This window comes from Eleutherodactylus coqui, chromosome 7 (assembly GCF_035609145.1).
Source record: "Eleutherodactylus coqui strain aEleCoq1 chromosome 7, aEleCoq1.hap1, whole genome shotgun sequence".
Classification (NCBI taxonomy): Eukaryota; Metazoa; Chordata; class Amphibia; order Anura; family Eleutherodactylidae; genus Eleutherodactylus; species Eleutherodactylus coqui.
The window spans coordinates 183,233,975-183,252,720 of NC_089843.1; the positions used below are offsets into that span (position 1 = coordinate 183,233,975).

At 49.0% G+C, this 18,746-nt stretch overlaps 1 protein-coding gene across 3 annotated transcripts in view; it reads left to right on the forward strand.

Annotated features, from left to right (window-relative positions):
* The window catches only part of GC (GC vitamin D binding protein), a 259,845-nt gene that overhangs the window by 136,739 nt on the left and 104,360 nt on the right, over positions 1 to 18,746 (forward strand). For all 3 annotated transcript variants that reach the window (XM_066574902.1, XM_066574899.1, XM_066574901.1), the window contains exon 9: positions 4,891 to 5,023. In XM_066574902.1, the coding sequence (XP_066430999.1) occupies positions 4,891 to 5,023 (133 nt within the window). The remainder of the gene's footprint in view (positions 1 to 4,890; positions 5,024 to 18,746) is intronic.

Below are 18,746 nucleotides of genomic sequence, written 5' to 3' on the forward strand. Positions count from 1 at the left end.
CCGAACGGGCAATTTTTCTTAGGCCCACAAGGCTCAGTCATATAATTTTTCTAAACAATTTTTATACGTTTCAATGCTCATTAAAGCGTTGAAACTTTCACCTCAACCAATTTTTATTTTAACTGGGCTGCCTCCTGGCCTAGTTACCAATTAAGCCACATTAACCAAAGCGATTAATGGGTTTCACCTGCCCTCTTGGTTGAGCATGGGCAATGTTTCAGAGGTACATTAGTGCTGTTGATACACCAATTTTTGGGGGCCCTCGCCTACAGTGTAATCAAATTAATTTTTAGCCCACCTGCATTACAGCTGACGTTACATCAGCTGTGTTGGGCACTGCAATGGGATGTATTTATGTACCGCCGGTGGCTTCCTGGCACCCACCCATGCTGTGGGTCCACAGGGAGTTGTAAATGCATCTGTGTCCACTTCTAAAGAACCCCAGTCTGACTGGGGCATGCAGTGTGGGCCGAAGCCCACCTGCATTAAACATGACATTATTACCTCAGCTGTGATGGGCAATGCAATGGGATATTTTTATGTACCGCCGGTGGGTTCCAGGGAGCCACCCATGCTGTGGGTCCACACGGAGTTGTAACTACATGTGTCCACTTCTAAAGAACCCCAGTCTGACTGGGGCATGCAGTGTGGGCCGAAGCCCACCTGCATTTCATCTGACGTTAGCTCTGCTGTCCAGGGCACTGCAATGGGATACATTTATGTACAGCCGGTGGGTTCCAGGGAGCCACCCATGCTGTGGGTGCACACGGAATTCCCATTGCGGAGTTGTACCTGCCTGTGACTATTTATAAAAAACCGCGGTCTGACTGGGGCATGCAGACACCTTGACAGAATGAATAGTGTGTGGCACATAGGTTCCCCATTGCTATGCCCACGTGTCCAGCTCCAGATGGAGGTGGCACAGGATTGGATTTCTCATTGCTTCTGTAAAGCATTGCGGACTATCGCCCCGCCCCTTTTAAAGAGGGTCGCTGCCTAGCCGTGCCAACCCTCTGCAGTGTGTGCCTGCTTTTCCTCTGGCAGATGCACTTATAAATAGACATGAGGGTGGCGTGGCATGAGGGCAGCTGAAGGCTGCGCAGGGACATTTTGGTGTGCGCTGTGGACACTGGGTCGTGCGGGGGTGGTTGGTCAGCATGTAACCCAGGAGAAGTGGCAGCGGAGTGTCATGCAGGCAGTGATTGTGCTTTGTTGGAGGTAGTGTGGTGCTTAGCTAAGGTATCCATTGCTAATGAGGGCTTTTCAGAAGTAAAAGTTGTTGGGGGGGGGGCCCACTCTTGCCGCTATTGTGGCTTAATAGTGGGACCTGTGAACTTGAGATGCAGCCCAACATGTAGCCCCTCGCCTGCCCTATCCGTTGCTGTGTCGTTCCCATCACTTTCTTGAATTGCCCAGATTTTCACAAATAAAAACCTTAGCAAGCATCGGCGATATACAAAAATGCTCGGGTCGCCCATTGACTTCAATGGGGTTCGTTATTCGAAACGAACCCTCGAGCATCGCGAAAAGTTCGTCTCGAGTAACGAGCACCCGAGCATTTTGGTGCTCGCTCATCTCTAATTATTATGTATATACTCCAATCAACAATAACATTAAAACTATCGGCCTAATATTCTGTATGTCCTTTTCATGGCACCAAAACAACTTCATCCATCGAGGCATCAATGCCACAAGATCTCTCAAGGTGTGCTGTGGCATTTGGCATCAAGACATTAACAGCAAATCCTTTAGGTTCCATAAGTTGCAAGGTGGGACCTCCATTGGTTGGACTTGTTTTTCCTGCATATTGCACAGATGCTCAATCAGATTGAGATCTGGGAAAACTAGAGGCCAACTCATTATCTTGCACTTTCTGCTAGGTCTTAGTGGCATGCAACCAATAAGACATACCATGTGACTGCCCATAAAACAGGGGGCCGAGAGCTGATTGACCATGCCCCCTGTCCTACTGCTGACTCATCCCGCCCTTTCCCTGAATGTCTGGCCATCAGCATAGGTCTCACTTACATTTTAGCTGTTTGGGATTGAGCTCTCTCAGTTAGTGCAGGCTTCTCCTCTCAGCAGTACTACACTGGCAGCAGAAAAGAGGAGGAGCCATCTGCACTGACAGAGAGCTCCGTCCTGAGAAGCTAAAATGTAAGTGAAACTTATGCTGTTGATGGCTATACATTCAGGGTAAGGGGGATGCAAAGAGGGGGATGAAAGCTTCAGGGACCACAGAGGGGACACTAGAATTTTGTGGACAAAGAAGAGTCACCAGGACATTGTGTGGCCACAGAGGGGACCTCAGGACTTTCTCTGAGTGGTTTATTGGAAGTATTGATTGTATAGGGAGAGTGCGTAGAAACAAGTCAGAACTGGAGAATGTCTTCATGGTGGTCTGGGCCCAGATAAAGAACAAAAATGAAAACAGATGTTACTAATCAGAGAAGACACTACCTGATCACTGGAGGTAACTGCATTGTAATCACTGTATAGAGTTGGTATCTGACAGTTATATGGTGACTGCTTTACTTAGAGATATATAAGAGCTGAGCTGCTATATGTAAGCCCGTTATGTTAAATATATTCTGGAGCTAATAGAATTTTTTTTATGAGTTGTGAATTTTGCGAAGACCCCATGAGTTCGATGTATGCCTATGTATACACAGCACATTCACTTTAATGGGAGTTATGGAAATAGTGTAAGGCTGGACTCAATTGCTTCCGTAACACCCGGCGAGGTAATCGTAAAACTAGCTGTAGGTTTCTCAGCTCAGCCAGGAAGTGCTGACATGGGACAACTCTTTTACCTGATATAATAATTAATTGATGCAATAAATTAAATGTAATAAATGATGTAATACATTTTTATTTCTAGCTAAATGAACCTTGCACAATACAATCAGCTACACTACCTAAATATAATAATAGGGAATAAGAAAGACAGAGGCTGGACAGACATCTGCCTGGGATGATTTAGTAAATCCTGCACTGAGCAGGGGGTTGGACCCGATGACCCTGGAGGTCCCTTCTAACGCTACCATTCTATGATTCTAAGGTTGCTTTTACATGGGAAACAGATGCCCCACAGCTCGTCCCAGCAATAATCATTCCTGTGCTTTTACACAGGAACAGGCAATACTGACTGAATGAAGACACAGCAGTTGAGAATCGTTCTGGCCCGCCTGCCTCCATTCACAGTACATTGGCAATCGTTCATAAGTAAATGCCTTCCTGGTTACAAGGAATGAAACATCGTTCAGTTTCCTGCATGCAGAAACTGAACGACAAACTTAGAAGTAAACGACTTCTCATGCATTGTTCATTCGATGTATGTATTTACACAGAATGATAGTCCTTCAGATTTTTGCTGGATCGTGGGAATCTGAATGATAATCGTTCTTTGCAAAAGCACCTTAACTGAGGAGGTTAACTTGAAGTTAATCTGGTGCTTCACAGTATGCTCTGCTTCTCTCACCTTTAATCTCACACTGACTGGAGAGAGATGGACAGAACACGTTTTATAGCACTCAAATACTACTTGTTACTGCATCAAACTTTTCATGGCAGTGCAATAAGTAGCTGTCACTCTGTCATTGTAACCTGCCCCAATTAGGTCCCGATGACGGCACCCAAACCAAAGGCTGTTAGTAGCAGCCTGTTTTGGGTGTTTTAGCTGTTCCTGGAAAAAAAGGAAATGTGAATTAACCCATTGAAATCAATGGGTTCTTTTCTCTGCATATTGCTTATGCAAATACGAGCACGAATACACCCATGTGAAGGAGCCCCAAGTCCATAAAGCTCTGTCTTGTTTGAACTCTTCAAATATAGATATATAATATTGCCATAAACTGTGCAGATTTCAGCAAATAATTGTCAGCACTAACTTTTAGTTTAGTCTAGTATATTTTCTATCCCTTTCAATGCACATCTAAAATTATAGGGAGGGTACACAGGACACATATCCCAGGGGCCTCCACCCAACCACCTTGAGGACCTATGGGACCTCCACCAACAACCTTCCATGCCCAGCCGGGTTCTTCTAATTCTCCTAGGAAAACAATTCCAAGTAGCTGAGTATACTCATTCGTGGGACCACCACCTCTCATGAAAACAGGTCCTTTGGTGACTTTTTGACATTCCTACATAGCCAAGAAAAGGTAGAGTGGTGGCTATACATGCTTGTGGTTCTCTTTTGAAATCTATGGGAGCAGCTGGCTCCAGAACTTTGATACAGACTTTAGCAGAAAACACCGTGCACATGTAAAAGGTGTTCAGGTTGGGTCTGGATCCCAGATGTGGGATGGGGCCCCTAACATAATTATTAGTTATTTTTAATTATGAAAAACACAAATATCTCATATTCTAAAATATTTAGAAACTTTCATGTAACATTGCAACAGTCTCTAGTTTGCACCATTTAATCACATTATATATATTGTCTTTTATACTCTTTTTTTGCTACATGTTTTCTTTTTACTCTGGTATCTTATTAGAAAGGTGTTTATAAATAATTTTAGACAATAAGTTTCATCCAGATTTATATAGCAATTCACAGAATTGCTTTTTGTATCACATTTGAGAAATGAGCTTGAGCATTTCAATGTTCAGTATTACCTGCATTTTGTTTCATTGTAAGTGTAAATCCCCTGTAGTCTGAGTTAGTGTATCTGTGAAAGGCTTTCTGTGACTGTTCTACTGTTTGATGCTTTAGGGATATGAACGCTTATTCCCGCATCATGAATACAGTGTCAGGGAAAGTTGTGATAAACTGAAGGAAAGCAACAATTTCTCATTATTTATTTATTTGTCCAAAGTCTTTTGTCAATCACAGATGAAATAGAAGATGTTTCATTTACACAGCTATTTCCTCCGTCTAATCTCTAGGTACATGTACGAGTTAACGAGAAGAAATACTAAGCTTCCAGAAGTGTTTGTTGATAAGCTGTATGAGTCTCTGGCAGACGTTGTGGAGAAATGCTGCAACGCAGAAAATGCTAATTCTTGCTTGGAAAAGAAGGTATTTTTACAGTTTTCTATCATTAATACAAATATTCTGCTGTTCGGAAAACTTTTTAGAACCGTAGATATTACAGCTACAGTTAGAAGAGAACGATTCCAATTTTATATCTTTTAGATTTATTCCAACCCATCCTTTAACTTCAGAAAAGCTTAGATCCCATATTTCTGGTCATTTATGTACGATATGGGATATGGATTTCAGAAGCAGGATGAAATCCGTCCATTCTTTTTTTCTGCTGGGATTTGGTGATGTTTAGATTATAAAAATAGAAATTAAAATATTAAAGTCCAAAACTATTGTGACATATAAGGTGACTTAAGACCCCCATTGAAATGCATTGGGTTGCTACCTAGAGTAAGAAAAGCTGCTTTTTCTTGCCTTCATTTTTGGAAAAAGTAATGGTATTTCCTCTATTTTTAAGGGGAAAAAGCATGATGTCATTTGGTGAGTGGTATATTTGTAAGTCCAAATTAAGACACATCAAACACTGAGTCGGTCATTTTTTTTAAAGTAAATTTAATTAAGATAAAATTTTAATTCATATTTATTATAAGTATGAAAGTCTAAAAAATCTGCAGAACATAAAGCAAATAACTAGATCTGCTCAAATTTTTTAACCACTTACATTAGAACCATTGACCATAAATTAATGTTGGCCCTTATTGGGCTTTGTTCAGCATCAACATACATTTATATTCTCTCCTCTGGCAGTTTGGCACTCAACAGCACCTGAACCAGGATATGACTAAAAAATGTTTGTTCCTGGTGGCATAATTGCCAACTAATTGGTTCAGGTTTCAATAATGTGATCACCATTATAACCCCTGTACTGAATATTAACACGAGCATTGCAACTTTTGTCCGCTGGCTTCGTAGACAAAAATGGTGTGAATGAGAAAAAGCCATGACAAAGTCACAGCTAAATCTCGCATTTTTTTGCTCACTCACCCGGCCGGGTGCAACGTATATATTCCGCAGCCTGGAATTCCTTCAGCCAGCATATGTACTTCAACTGTCCCAATAGAGCCAGCTGACATAGTTTTACACCAATAGGCACTGCTAAACTCTCTCCCCCTCACTCCCACTCCCTTTGCCGGCAGCTCGCATAGAAGCCTATGGGAGCTGCCGGCTGATCAGGGCAAGACCTATCTTTTACGTCCATCTTAAAACATTGGCCGATGTATTTCACCACTGATGTGCTTTCTTATCGTCCAGGCGGTTTTATGTGGCTAATAATTGGCCATGTGAAGGAATGCATTGGTATACAATGCTTCCTGTGGTCATCATTTTTTTTATCACGTCTAAATTAGCCGTGTAAAAACGCTCGCGTGAAGCAGGCCTAAAGCTGCAGTCCCTGCAATTTTACATTTCTTGTTTAATTGCAATGGGTGCATGTTTGCTCAGTGTGATTAATTGGACCAGGCTAAAATGCTTAAAAATAAAATGGTATTTTTGCTCTTCTGCCACAGAGTCATCAGAACATTAGAACATTAAACTCATCAGCATCAGATGTTTTCTAGAGCACACTTGGAATTGTAAATTTTCATGTGTAGCATCTGGACATATATAGACAATCAGGGAAAGTACCATCACATACAGGAATTGGAATTTAGTCTAAAAATGGATAAATGATTGAGCAGTCAGCAAACTTTAAAAACATATCTACATGAATGTTTATATATTATTCAGTATATATATATATTATTATACACCAATCAGCCATGACATTGAAATCATGACTAGAGATGAGCGAGCGCACTTGTCCGAGCTTGATGCTTGTTCGAGTATTAGGGTGTTCGAGATGCTCGTTACTCGAGACGAGCACCACGCGGCACTCGACTCCATTACATTTCCTTCCCTGAGAAATTTGCGCCCTTTTCTGGCCAATAGAAACACAGGGAAGGCATTACAACTTCCTTCTGTGACGTTCCAGCCCTATCCCACCCCCCTGCAGTGAGTGGCTGGCGAGATCAAGTGACCCCCGAGTATTTAAATCAGCCCCGCCCGCGGCTCGCCACAGACACACGCTAAGAGAGATCAGGGACAGTGCTGCTGCTATAGGGACAGTGTTAGCGTCTTCAAGAACCACAACGGCCCTTCTTAGGGCCACAGCTCACCTAGTGCATTACTGTTGTGGCTGCTGTGAGCAGTTTTACACATTTTTTTTTTTTTTTATGTATATCGGGCGTGCAGGCTATAGCGTTCTCAGGCTGCAGTCTGTACTTCAGTATAGGGGCACTATTGGTCAGGCAGTGACAGTGGTAGTGTAGAATCCTGTCTACAAGTACCCCAACGGTTCTTCTTAGGGCGACCTGCGACCGTGGTTGCTGGGAGTTGTAGTACCTCTGCATTGCACAGCCTAGCCTGCGTGCAGTCTTCATTTAGAAATATTTTTCTGTCCGCACTTCGCGTAGCCTCACTGCAGTGTGCCTCTAAGTGTACGCCAAGAAACCACACATTTTCTACAACGCTCTGTTATACGTGTGCTGTCTCAGACGTTCACGGTCTGCCCGACGCCCATAGATTGAAAGTGCAATACACACTGCCTAGCCTCAGCCTGCATTGCAGAGTAAAATAAGGAGATTTAAACAAAAATTCCTTTTTACGGCTAACGGTTACCCAGTGCATGTGCCTGCGTGGCCTGTGGGACTTCACGTCCATCCAAGCTGCATAGTTCACAGCCTAGCCTGCGTGCAGCCTTCCTTATAATATATCTCTGGCTTCATTTAGCGTTATAATACCGCTGGCAGCCAGCAACTGCGCGGCAATAATTCACAAACATTTTTACACCGCTCTGTCTCTGCTCGATTCTTAATCCAGCATGCAATCCGGATGGCAGAAAGTGCATCCAGCAATCTATCGACCACCCAGTCTTCTACACCGTCCACTGCTGCAACTCTGAATCCTCTGGCTGCTGCTCCTCCTTCCTCCCAGCCTCCTCACTCCATGAAAATGACACATTCTGAGGAGCAGGCAGACTCCCAGGAACTGTTCTCGGGCCCCTGCCCAGATTGAGCAGCAATGGTTCCTCTCCCACCGGAGGAGTTTGTCGTGACCGATGCCCAACCTTTGGAAAGTTGCCAGGGTCCGGGGAATGAGGCTGGGGACTTCCGGCAACTGTCTCAAGAGCTTTCAGTGGGTGAGGAGGACGATGACGATGAGACACAGTTGTCTATCAGTGAGGTAGTAGTAAGGGCAGTAAGTCCAAGGGAGGAGGGCACAGAGGAATCGGAGGAAGAGCCGCTGGACGATGAGGTGACTGACCCCACCTGGTGTGATAAGCCAGACGAACAGTGGTGTGCAACCTTTGTTGCGCCAAGATCAGGCAGGGAGCCACCACCACCAGCCTCACCACCACCAGCATGCACAGGCATATGATGGCCAAGCACCCCACAAGGTGGGACGAAGGCCGTTCACCGCCTCCAGCTTGCGCCACTGCCTCTCCCCCTGGGCCCCAACCTGCTACTGGAGATCCAACCCCCCTCTCAGGACACAGGCACGACCGTCTCCTGGCCTGGACCCACACCCTCACCTCCGCTGTCCTCGGCCCCATCCAGCAATGTCTCTCAACGTAGCGTCCAGCTGTCGCTAAGAGAATCGTTGGAGCGAAAGCGCAAATACGCCGCCACGCACCCCCACGCTCAAGCTTTAAATGTCCACATAGCCAAATTGATCAGTCTGGAGATGCTCCCCTACAGGCTGGTGGAAACTGAGGCGTTCTAAAACATGATGGCGGCGGCAGCCCTGCACTACTCTGTCCCCAGTCGCCACTATTTTTCACGGTGTGCCGTCCCAGCCCTGCACGACCACGTCTCATGCAACATCGTACGCACCCTCACCAACTTGGTTACTGCCAAGGTCCACTTAACAACGGACACGTGGACAAGCACAGGCGGGCAGGGCCACTATATCTCCCTGACGGCACATTGGGTGAATTTAGTGGAGGCTCGGACAGAGTCAGAGCCTGGGACCGCTCCTGTACTACCCACCCCCAGAATTGCGGGCCCCAGATCGGTGCTGGTATCTGCGGCGGTGTATGCTACCTCCACTAAACCTTCCTCCTCCTCCTCCACCAACGCAACCTCTACCTCGCAATCAAGACTTGTCACCAGCAGCACGTCGCCAGCAGTCGGTGTCACGTGGCGCGGCAGCACAGCAGTGGGCAAGCGTCAGCAGGCCGTGCTGAAACTACTCAGCTTAGGAGAGAAGAGGCACACGGCGCACGAACTGTTGCACGGTCTGACAGAGCAGACCGACCGCTGGCTTTCGCCACGGAGCCTCCAACCGGGCATGGTCGTGTGTGACATCGGCCGTAACCTATTGGTGGCTCTGCAGCTCGGCAGCCTCACGCACGTGCCATGCCTGGCCCACGTCTTTAATTTGGTGGTTCAGCGGTTTATGAAAGGCTACCCACGCTTGTCAGACCTCCTCGGCAAGGTGCGCCGGGTCAGCGCACATTTCCACAAGTCCCACACGGACGCTGCCACCCTGCGCACCCTGCAACATCGGTTTCATCTGCCAGTGCACCGACTGCTTTGCGACGTGCCCACACGGTGGAACTCTACACTTCACATGTTGTCCTGGCTGTATGAGCAGCGTAGAGCTATAGTGGAATACCAACTCCAACATGGGCGGCGAAGTGGGAGTCAGCCTCCTCAATTTTTTACAGAGTAGTGGGCCTGGATGGCAGATATCTGCCAGGTCCTTGGAAACTTTGAGGAGTCCACCCTGATGGTGAGCGGCGATGCTGCAATCATTGGCGTCCCCATTCCCCTGCTATGCCTCTTGAGAAGTTCCCTGCAAAGCATAAAGGCTGACGCTTTGCGGGCGGAAACATAGAGTGGGAAGACAGTATGTCGCTGGATAGTCAGAGCACCCTCATGTCTATATCTCAGTGCGTGGAGGAGGAGGAGGAGGAGGGGGAGGAGCCTGAGGAGGAAGAGACAGCTGGGCCCACTGCAGAGGGTACCCATGCTGCTTGCCTCTTATCCATTCAGCGTGTATGGCCTGACGAGGAGAATACTCAAAGTGATCTTCCTAGTGAGGACAGCCATATGTTGCGTAGAGGTACCCTGGCACACATGGCTGACTTTATGTTAGCATGCCTTTCTCGTGACCCTCGTGTTAGACGCATTCTGGCCACTACGGATTACTGGGTGTACACACTGCTTGACCCACGGTATAAGGAGAACCTTTCCACTCTCATACCCGAAGAGGAAAGGGGTTTGAGAGTGATGCAATACCACAGGGCCCTGGTGGACAAACTGATGGGAAACGTCCCATCTGACAGCGCTAGTGGCAGAAGGCGCAGTTCTGAGTGCCACGTAGAAGGGGAGGCGCGGAGATCAGGCAGCATGCTCAGCGCAGGCAGGGGAACACTCTCCAAGGCCTTTGCCAGCTTTATGGCTCCCCAGCAAGACTGTCTCTCACCTCCCCAGTCCAGGCTGATTTGGAGGGAGCACTGTAAGAAGATAATGAGGGAGTATGCAGCCGATCGTACCACCGTCCTCCATGACGCCTCTGCTCCGTACAACTACTGGGTGTCAAAGCTGGTCACGTGGCCCGAACTCGCGCTAAGCGATTAATGGGTTTCACCTGCCCTCTGGGTTGGGCATGGGCAATTTTTCTGGGGTACATTTGTACTGTCGGTACAACAATTTTTCGGGCCCTCGCCTACAATGTAATCCAAGTAATTTTTATGGGCTTCGCCTGCACTCATGGTACACCACTGTGTCTGGGGTTGGCCCACACTTTTGCTACAGAAATGTAACTCTGTTCTGCCTACCTATACTTCTGCCACAGTAATGCTACATGGGTCTGACTATACTTCAGCAACAGAAATGTTACTTCGGTCTGCCGATACTTCTGCTCTTGAAATGTTACCTTGGTTGGTGTATACTGTTACTACTGTAATTTTACTAATACTGGGCTCTGCCCATAATGCTTCAACGGAAATGTTACTGGGGCAGGTCTATACTGCTATAACAGAAATGTAACTAATAGTTGGCTTTGCCCATACTGCTTCTACGTTAATGTTACTGGGGCCTGTCTATACTTCTACTACTGAAATCTTACCAATACTATGCTCTCCCTACACTGCTGCCAGGGAAATGTGAATCTGCTGCTTTGTCCCTACTGCTTCTACGTTACTGTTGCTGGGGCCTGTCTATACTCCTACTACTGAAATCTTACCAATACTATGCTCTCCCTACACTGGTGCCAGGGAAATGTGAATCTGCTGCTTTGTCCCTACTGCTTCTACGTTACTGTTGCTGGGGCCTGTCTATACTCCTACTACTGAAATCTTACCAATACTATGCTCTCCCTACACTGCTGCCAGGGAAATGTGAATCTGCTGCTTTGTCCCTACTGCTTCTACGTTACTGTTACTGGGGCCTGTCTATACTGATACTACTGAAATGTTACTGGGGTCTGTGTATACTGCTGCAAATGAAATGTTAGTGGGGTCAGTCCTCACTGCTGCCAATGAAATGTTACAGGGGTTTGTGCATACTCTTACCGCTGAAATGTTACTAATTCTCGACTCTGCCTATACTGCTGCTACTGCATATTACAGGGTAGTGGAAACGGAGGCTTCCCAAAGACATGATGGTGGCGAGGCCACGCTACTAGGTTCCACAGGTGTGACAACTTTTCAGCGACGCGGTCACTGGAAAGGTGCATATAACCATGGACACGGGGACAGGACACGTACTGCCTCAAAAACTTTCCTGTCCTCCTCCTACAACAATGAAAACATTCTTGGCCGAAGCCCACCTGCATTTAATCTGACGTTAGCTCTGCTGTCCAGGGCACTGCAATGGGATGTATTTATGTACCGCCGGTGGCTTCCTGGGACCCACCCATGCTGTCGGTCCACACGGAGTTGTAACTGCATGTGTCTACTTATAAAGTACCCCAGTCTGACTGGGGCATGCAGTGTGGGCCGAAGCCCACCTGCATTTAATCTGACGTTACCTCAGCTGTGCTGGGCACTGCAATGGGATATATTTATGTACCACCGGTAGGTTCCAGGGAGCCACCCATGCTGTGGGTCCACAGGGACTTCACATAGGGATTTGTACCTGCCCGTAGCTATGTATTAAAAAGCCCGGTCAGGTTGGGGCATGCAGTGCGGGCCGAAGCCCACCTGCATTTAATCTGACGTTACCTGAGCTGTGCTGGGCAATGCAATGGGATTTATTTATGTATCGCCGGTGGCTTCCTGGGACCCACCCATGCTGTCGGTCCACATGGAGTTGTAACTGCATGTGTCTACTTATAAAGAACCCTAGTCTGACTGGGGCATGCAGTGTGGGCCGAAGCCCACCTGCATTTAATCTGACGTTACCTCGGCTGTGCTGGGCACTGCAATGGGATATATTTTTGTACCGCCGATGGGTTCCAGGGAGCCACCCATGCTGTGGGTCCACAGGGACTTCACATAGGGGATTTGTACCTGCCTGTGTCTATGAATTAAAAACCCCGGTCAGGTTGGGGCATGCAGTGTGGGCCGAAGCCCACCTGCATTTAATCCGACGTTACCTCAGCTGTGCTGGGCAATGCAACCGGATTTATTTATCTACCGCCGGTGGCTTCCTGGGCCCCACCCATGCTGTCGGTCCACACGGAGTTGTAACTGCATGTGTCTACTTATAAAGTACCCCAGTCTGACTGGGGCATGCAGTGTGGGCCGAAGCCCACCTGCATTTAATCTGACGTTACCTCAGCTGTGCTGGGAAATGCAATGGGATTTATTTATGTACCGCCAGTGGCTTCCTGGGACCTACCCATGCTGTCGGTCCACACGGAGTTGTACCTGCCTGTGTCTACTTATAAAAAACCCCAGTCTGACTGGAGCATGCAGTGTGGGCCGAAGCCCACCTGCATTTAATCTGACGCTACCTCAGCTGTGATGGGCACTGCAATGGGATATATTTATGTACCGCCGGTGGGTTCCAGGGCGCCACCCATGCTGTGGGTGCACACGGAATTCCCATTGCGGAGTTGTACCTGCCTGTGACTATTTATAAAAAAACCCGGTCAGACTGGGGCATGCAGTGTGGGCCGAAGCCCACCTGTATTTAATCTGACGTTAGCTCTCCTATCCGTGGCACTGCATTCGGACAAACTACAGGAGCAATACAGCGCTAATGAGACGTGCACAGCTACGCTAGCATAGGAGTCCGCTGTAGGCCAGCGATTGCTGAGGGTTTGTGCAGAGGCCTATGTCCTGGGTGCAGTGAAAGTCCACTTCCTGCCTAGGATTGCTGAATCTGTGGGCCGAGGCCTATGTCGTGGGTGCGGTGCAAGTCTGCCATGTTTGGCCGCTCAGATCAATTTTTTGTTCATGTCTTGGGCTTCCTAGGTCCCACCTATGCTGTTAGTGCAAGCTTAGTTCCCATCGCGGTGTTTGACCTGTCTGGCACAAAGACACTAACTGATTGGGTAGAGGGCAGAGCGCTGACGGCTTTTCCCTTGCAGTGTGGATTGAGCTATGCGACACCTTGAGAGAATGAATACTGTGTGGCACATGGATTCCCCATTGCTATGCCCACGTTTGCAGCTCCTGACGGAGGTGGCACAGGATTGGATGTCTCATTGCTTCTGTACAGCATTGTGGGTTATCGCCCCGCCCCTGTGGGCATAGCAATGGGGAACCTATGTGCCACACACTATTCATTCTGTCAAGGTGTCTGCATGCCCCAGTCAGACCGCGTTTTTTTATAAATAGTCACAGGCAGGTACAACTCCGCAATGGGAATTCCGTGTGCACCCACAGCATGGGTGGCTCCATGGCACCCACCGGCTGTACATTAATATATCCCATTGCATTGCCCATCACAGCTGAGGTAATAATGTCATGTTTAATGCAGGTGGTCTTCGGCCCACACTGCATGCCCAGTCAGACTGGGGTTCTTTAGAAGTGGACACATGCAGTTACAACTCCCTGTGGACCCACAGCATGGGTGGCTCCCTGGAACCCACCGACGGTACATAACAATATCCCATTGCATTGCCCATCACAGCTGAGGTAATAATGTCATGTTTAATGCAGGTGAGCTTCGGCCCACACTGCATGCCCAAGTCAGACTGGGGTTCTTTAGAAGTGGACACATGTAGTTACAACTCCGTGTGGACCCACAGCATGGGTGGCTCCCTGGAACCCACCGGCGGTACATAAATATATCCCATTGCATTGCCCATCACAGCTGATGTTATATCAGCTGTAATGCAGGTGGGCCAAAAATTTATTGGATTACACTGTAGGCGAGGGCCCACAAAAATTGGTGTACCAAGAGTACTAATGTACCTGAGGAAAATTGCCCATGCCCAACCGAGAGGGCAGGTGAAACCCATTAATGGCTTTGGTTAATGTGGCTTAATTGGTAACTAGGCCTGGAGGCAGCCCAGTTGAAATAAAAATTGGTTGAGGGGAAAGTTTCAACGCTTTAATGAGCATTGAAACGTATAAAAATTGTTTAGAAAAATTATATGACTGAGCCTTGTGGGCCTAAGAAAAATTGTACGTTCGGCGTGATTACGTGAGGTTTCAGGAGGAGGAGCAGGAGGAGGAGGATGAATATTATACACAGATTGATGAAGCAAAAAGGTCCCCGTTTTGGATGGTGATAGAGAACGATGCTTCCATCCGCGGGTGCAGCCTACGTATTGCTTAGGTATCGCTGCTGTCCGCTGGTGGAGAAGAGAAGTCTGGTGAAATCCAGGCTTTGTTCATCTTGATGAGTGTAAGCCTGTCGGCACTGTCGGTTGACAGGTGGGTACGCTTATCCGTGATGGTTCCCCCAGCCACACTAAACACACTCTCTGACAAGACGCTAGCCGCAGGACAAGCAAGCACCTCCAGGGCATACAGCGCGAGTTCAGGCCACGTGTCCAGCTTCAACACCCAGTAGTTGTAGAGGGCAGAGGCGTCACCGAGGACGTTGCTGCAATCGGCTACGTACTCCCTCACCATCCTTTTACAGTGCTCCCGCCAACTCACCCTTGACTGGGGAGCGGTGACACAGTCTTGCTGGGGAGCCATAAAGCTGTCAAAGGCCTTAGAGAGTGTTCCCCTGCCTGCGCTGTACATGCTGCCTGATCTCTGCGCCTCCCCTGCTACCTGGGCCGCGGAAATGCGCCTTCGGCCACTAGCGCTGTCGGATGGGAAGTTTACCATCAGTTTGTCCACCAGCGCCCTGTGGTATAGCATCATACTCGAACCCCTTTCCTCTTCGGGAATGAGAGTGCAAAGGCTCTCCTTATACCGTGGATCGAGCAGTGTGTACACCCAGTAATCCGTAGTGGCCAGAATGCGTGTAACGCGAGGCTCACGAGAAAGGCATCCTAACATGAAGACAGCCATGTGTGCCAGGGTACCTGTACGCAACACATGGCTGTCCTCACTCGGAAGATCACTTTCAGGATCCTCCTCCTCCTCCTCCTCTGGCCATACACGCTGAAAGGATGACAGGCAAGCTGCATCTGTACCCTCAGCAGTGGGCCAAGCTGTCTCTTCCCCCTCCTCCTCATGCTCCTCCCCCTCCTCCTCCTCCTCCTCCTCCTCCTCCTCCTCCTCCTCCTCTGGCCATACACGCTGAAAGCATGACAGGCAAGCAGCATCTGTCCCCTCAGCAGTGGGCCAAGCTGTCTCTTCCCCCTCCTCCTCATGCTCCTCCCCCTCCTCCTCAACGCGCTGAGATATAGACATGAGGTTGCTCTGACTATCCAGCGACATACTGTCTTCCCCCGCCTTCGTTTCTGATTCCAAAGCGTCTGCCTTTACGCTTTGCAGGGAACTTCTCAAGAGGCATAGCAGAGGAATGGTGACGCTAATGATTGTAGCATCCCCACTCACCATCTGGGTAGACTCCTCAAATTTTCCAAGGACCTGGCAGATGGCTGCCAACCAGGCCCACTCTTCTGTAAATAATTGAGGAGGCTAACTCCCACTGCGCCGCGCAAGTTGGAGTTGGTATTCCACTATAGCTCTACGCTGCTCATAGAGTCTGGCCAACATGTGGAGCGTAGAGTTCCACTGTGTGGGCTCGTCGCACAGCAGTCGGTGCACTGGCAGATTAAACCGATGTTGCAGGGTCCGCAGGGTGGCAGCGTGCGTGTGGGATTTGCAGAAATGTGCGCAGAGCTGGCGCACCTTTCCGAGCAGGTATGACAAGTGGGGGTAGCTTTTTAGAAAGCGCTGACCAACCAAATTAAAGACATGGGCCAGGCATGGCACGTGCGTGAGGCTGCCGAGCTGCAGAGCCGCCACCAGGTTACGGCCGTTGTCACACACGACCATGCCCGGTTGGAGGCTCAGCGGCGCAAGCCAGCGGTCGGTCTGCTCTGTCAGACCCTGCAGCAGTTCGTGGGCCATGTGGCTCTTCTCTCCTAAGCTGAGTAGTTTCAGCACGGCCTGCTGACGCTCTCCCACCGCTGTGCTGTCACGCCGCGTGACACCGACTGCTGGCGACGTGCTGCTGCTGCTGACACATCTTGATTGCGAGACAGAGGTTGCGTAGGAGGAGGAGGAGGGTGGTTTAGTGGAGGAAGGATACACCCCCGCAGATACCACTACCGAGCTGGGGCACGCAATTCGGGGGGTGGGTAGGACGTGAGCGGTCCCAGGCTCTGACTCTGTCCCAGCCTCCACTAAATTCACCCAATGTGCCGTCAGGGAGATATAGTGGCCCTGTCCGCCTGTGCTTGTCCACGTGTCTGTTGTTAAGTGGACCTTGGCAGTAACCGCGTTGGTGAGGGCGCGTACAATGTTGCGGGAGACGTGGTCGTGCAGGGCTGGGACGGCACATCGGGAAAAGTAGTGGCGACTGGGAACCGAGTAGCGCGGGGCCGCCGCCATCATGCTTTTGAAAGCCTCCGTTTCCACAAGCCTATACGGCAGCATCTCTAGGCTGATCAATTTGGCAATGTGCACGTTTAACACTTGAGCGTGTGGGTGCGTGGTGTCGTACTTGCGCTCAAACTGTGGCGCTAGCGACGTCTGGACGCTACGCTGAGAGACATTGCTGGATGGGGCCGAGGACAGCGGAGGTGAGGGTGTGGGTGCAGGCCAGGAGACGGTACTGCCTGTGACCTCAGAGGGGGGTTGGATCTCAGTGGCAGGTTGGGGCACAGGGGGAGAGGCAGTGGTGCAAACCGGAGGCGGTGAACGGGCATCGTCCCACCTTGTGGGGTGCTTGGCCATCATATGCCTGCGCATGCTGGTGGTGGTGCCTCCCCAGCTGATCTTGGCGCGACAAAGGTTGCACACCACTGTTCGTCGGTCGTCAGGCGTCTCTGTGAAAAACTGCCACACCGTAGAGCACCTTGACCTCTGCAGGGTGGCATGGCGCGAGGGGGCGCTTTGCGAACCAGTTGGTGGATTATTCGGTCTGGCCCTGCCTCTACCCCTGGCCACCGCACTCGCTCGGCCTGTGCCCACACCCTGACTTGGGCCTCCGCGTCCTCGCCCGCGTCCACGTCCTATAGGCCTACCCCTACCCCTCAGCATGGTGTATTAGCAGTAGTGCAGAAACAGAACGCTGTAATTAAATGTGCCGCTTATTGGCCTGTGGTTGGAGGCTGACTTCGTTTACGGAACCCCAGGAAATAATTTGGCGCACGCCTGATGTAACACTTAGCTGGCTGCGTATTTATTTGGAGAACTACTACCCCCAGCAGACACGGACCCAGAACACTGAGCACAGTGACAGGCAGGCCAAATAGATTTTTTTTCAATATTTTTTTCAAAGGGACCACTGCGTATATTCAATCTATAATATATGTCTTCTGGCCCTGCCTACACAATTCTGTCCCTGGACTGTGTCACGGAACTGCAGTGTCGCACTGTTATTAACTGCAACAGACCGGTGATTTCAGAGCCAGGAAATAATTTGGCGCAAGCCTGCTGTAACACTTAGCTGGCTGCGTATTTATTTGGAGAACTACTACCCCCAGCAGACACGGACCCAGAACACTGAGCACAGTGACAGGCAGGCCAAATAGATTTTTTTTCAATATTTTTTTCAAAAGGACCACTGCGTATATTCAATCTATAATATATGTCTTCTGGCCCTGCCTACACAATTCTGTCCCTGGAGTATTACTGCAGGGCACAATGCTCTGCACGGCCGATATACCAAAAAAAAAAAAAAGTGCAACACTGCTAAAAGCAGCCTCCACACTACTGCACACGGTTAGATGTGGCCCTAAGAAGGACCGTTGGGGTTCTTGAAGCCTACACTAACTGCTAACACTCTCCCTACAGCAGCTCCAACACGATACCACTGTCCCTCAGCTATCTCACAACGCATCTGTGGCGAGCCGCGGGAGGGGCCGATTTTTATACTCGGGTGACACCTGATCTCCCCAGCCACTCACTGCAGGGGGGTGGTTTAGGGCTTGAACGTCGCAGGGGGAAGTTGTAATGCCTTCCCTGTCTTTCAATTGGCCAGAAAAGCGCGCTAACGTCTCAGAGATGAAAGTGAAAGTAACCCGAACATCGCGTGGTACTCGTTACGAGTAACGAGCATCCCGAACACGCTAATACTCGAATGAGTATCAAGCTCGGACGAGTACGTTCGCTCATCTCTAGTTATAATCTTCATTGATCCTTTTCTTCTGAACAGATAACATTTTGACCACTTTTTATTCCAACTTTACTGGAGGCAAAATTAACAAAATCTGAAATGCTATCATCGTTTTTTCCTCTTTTTCA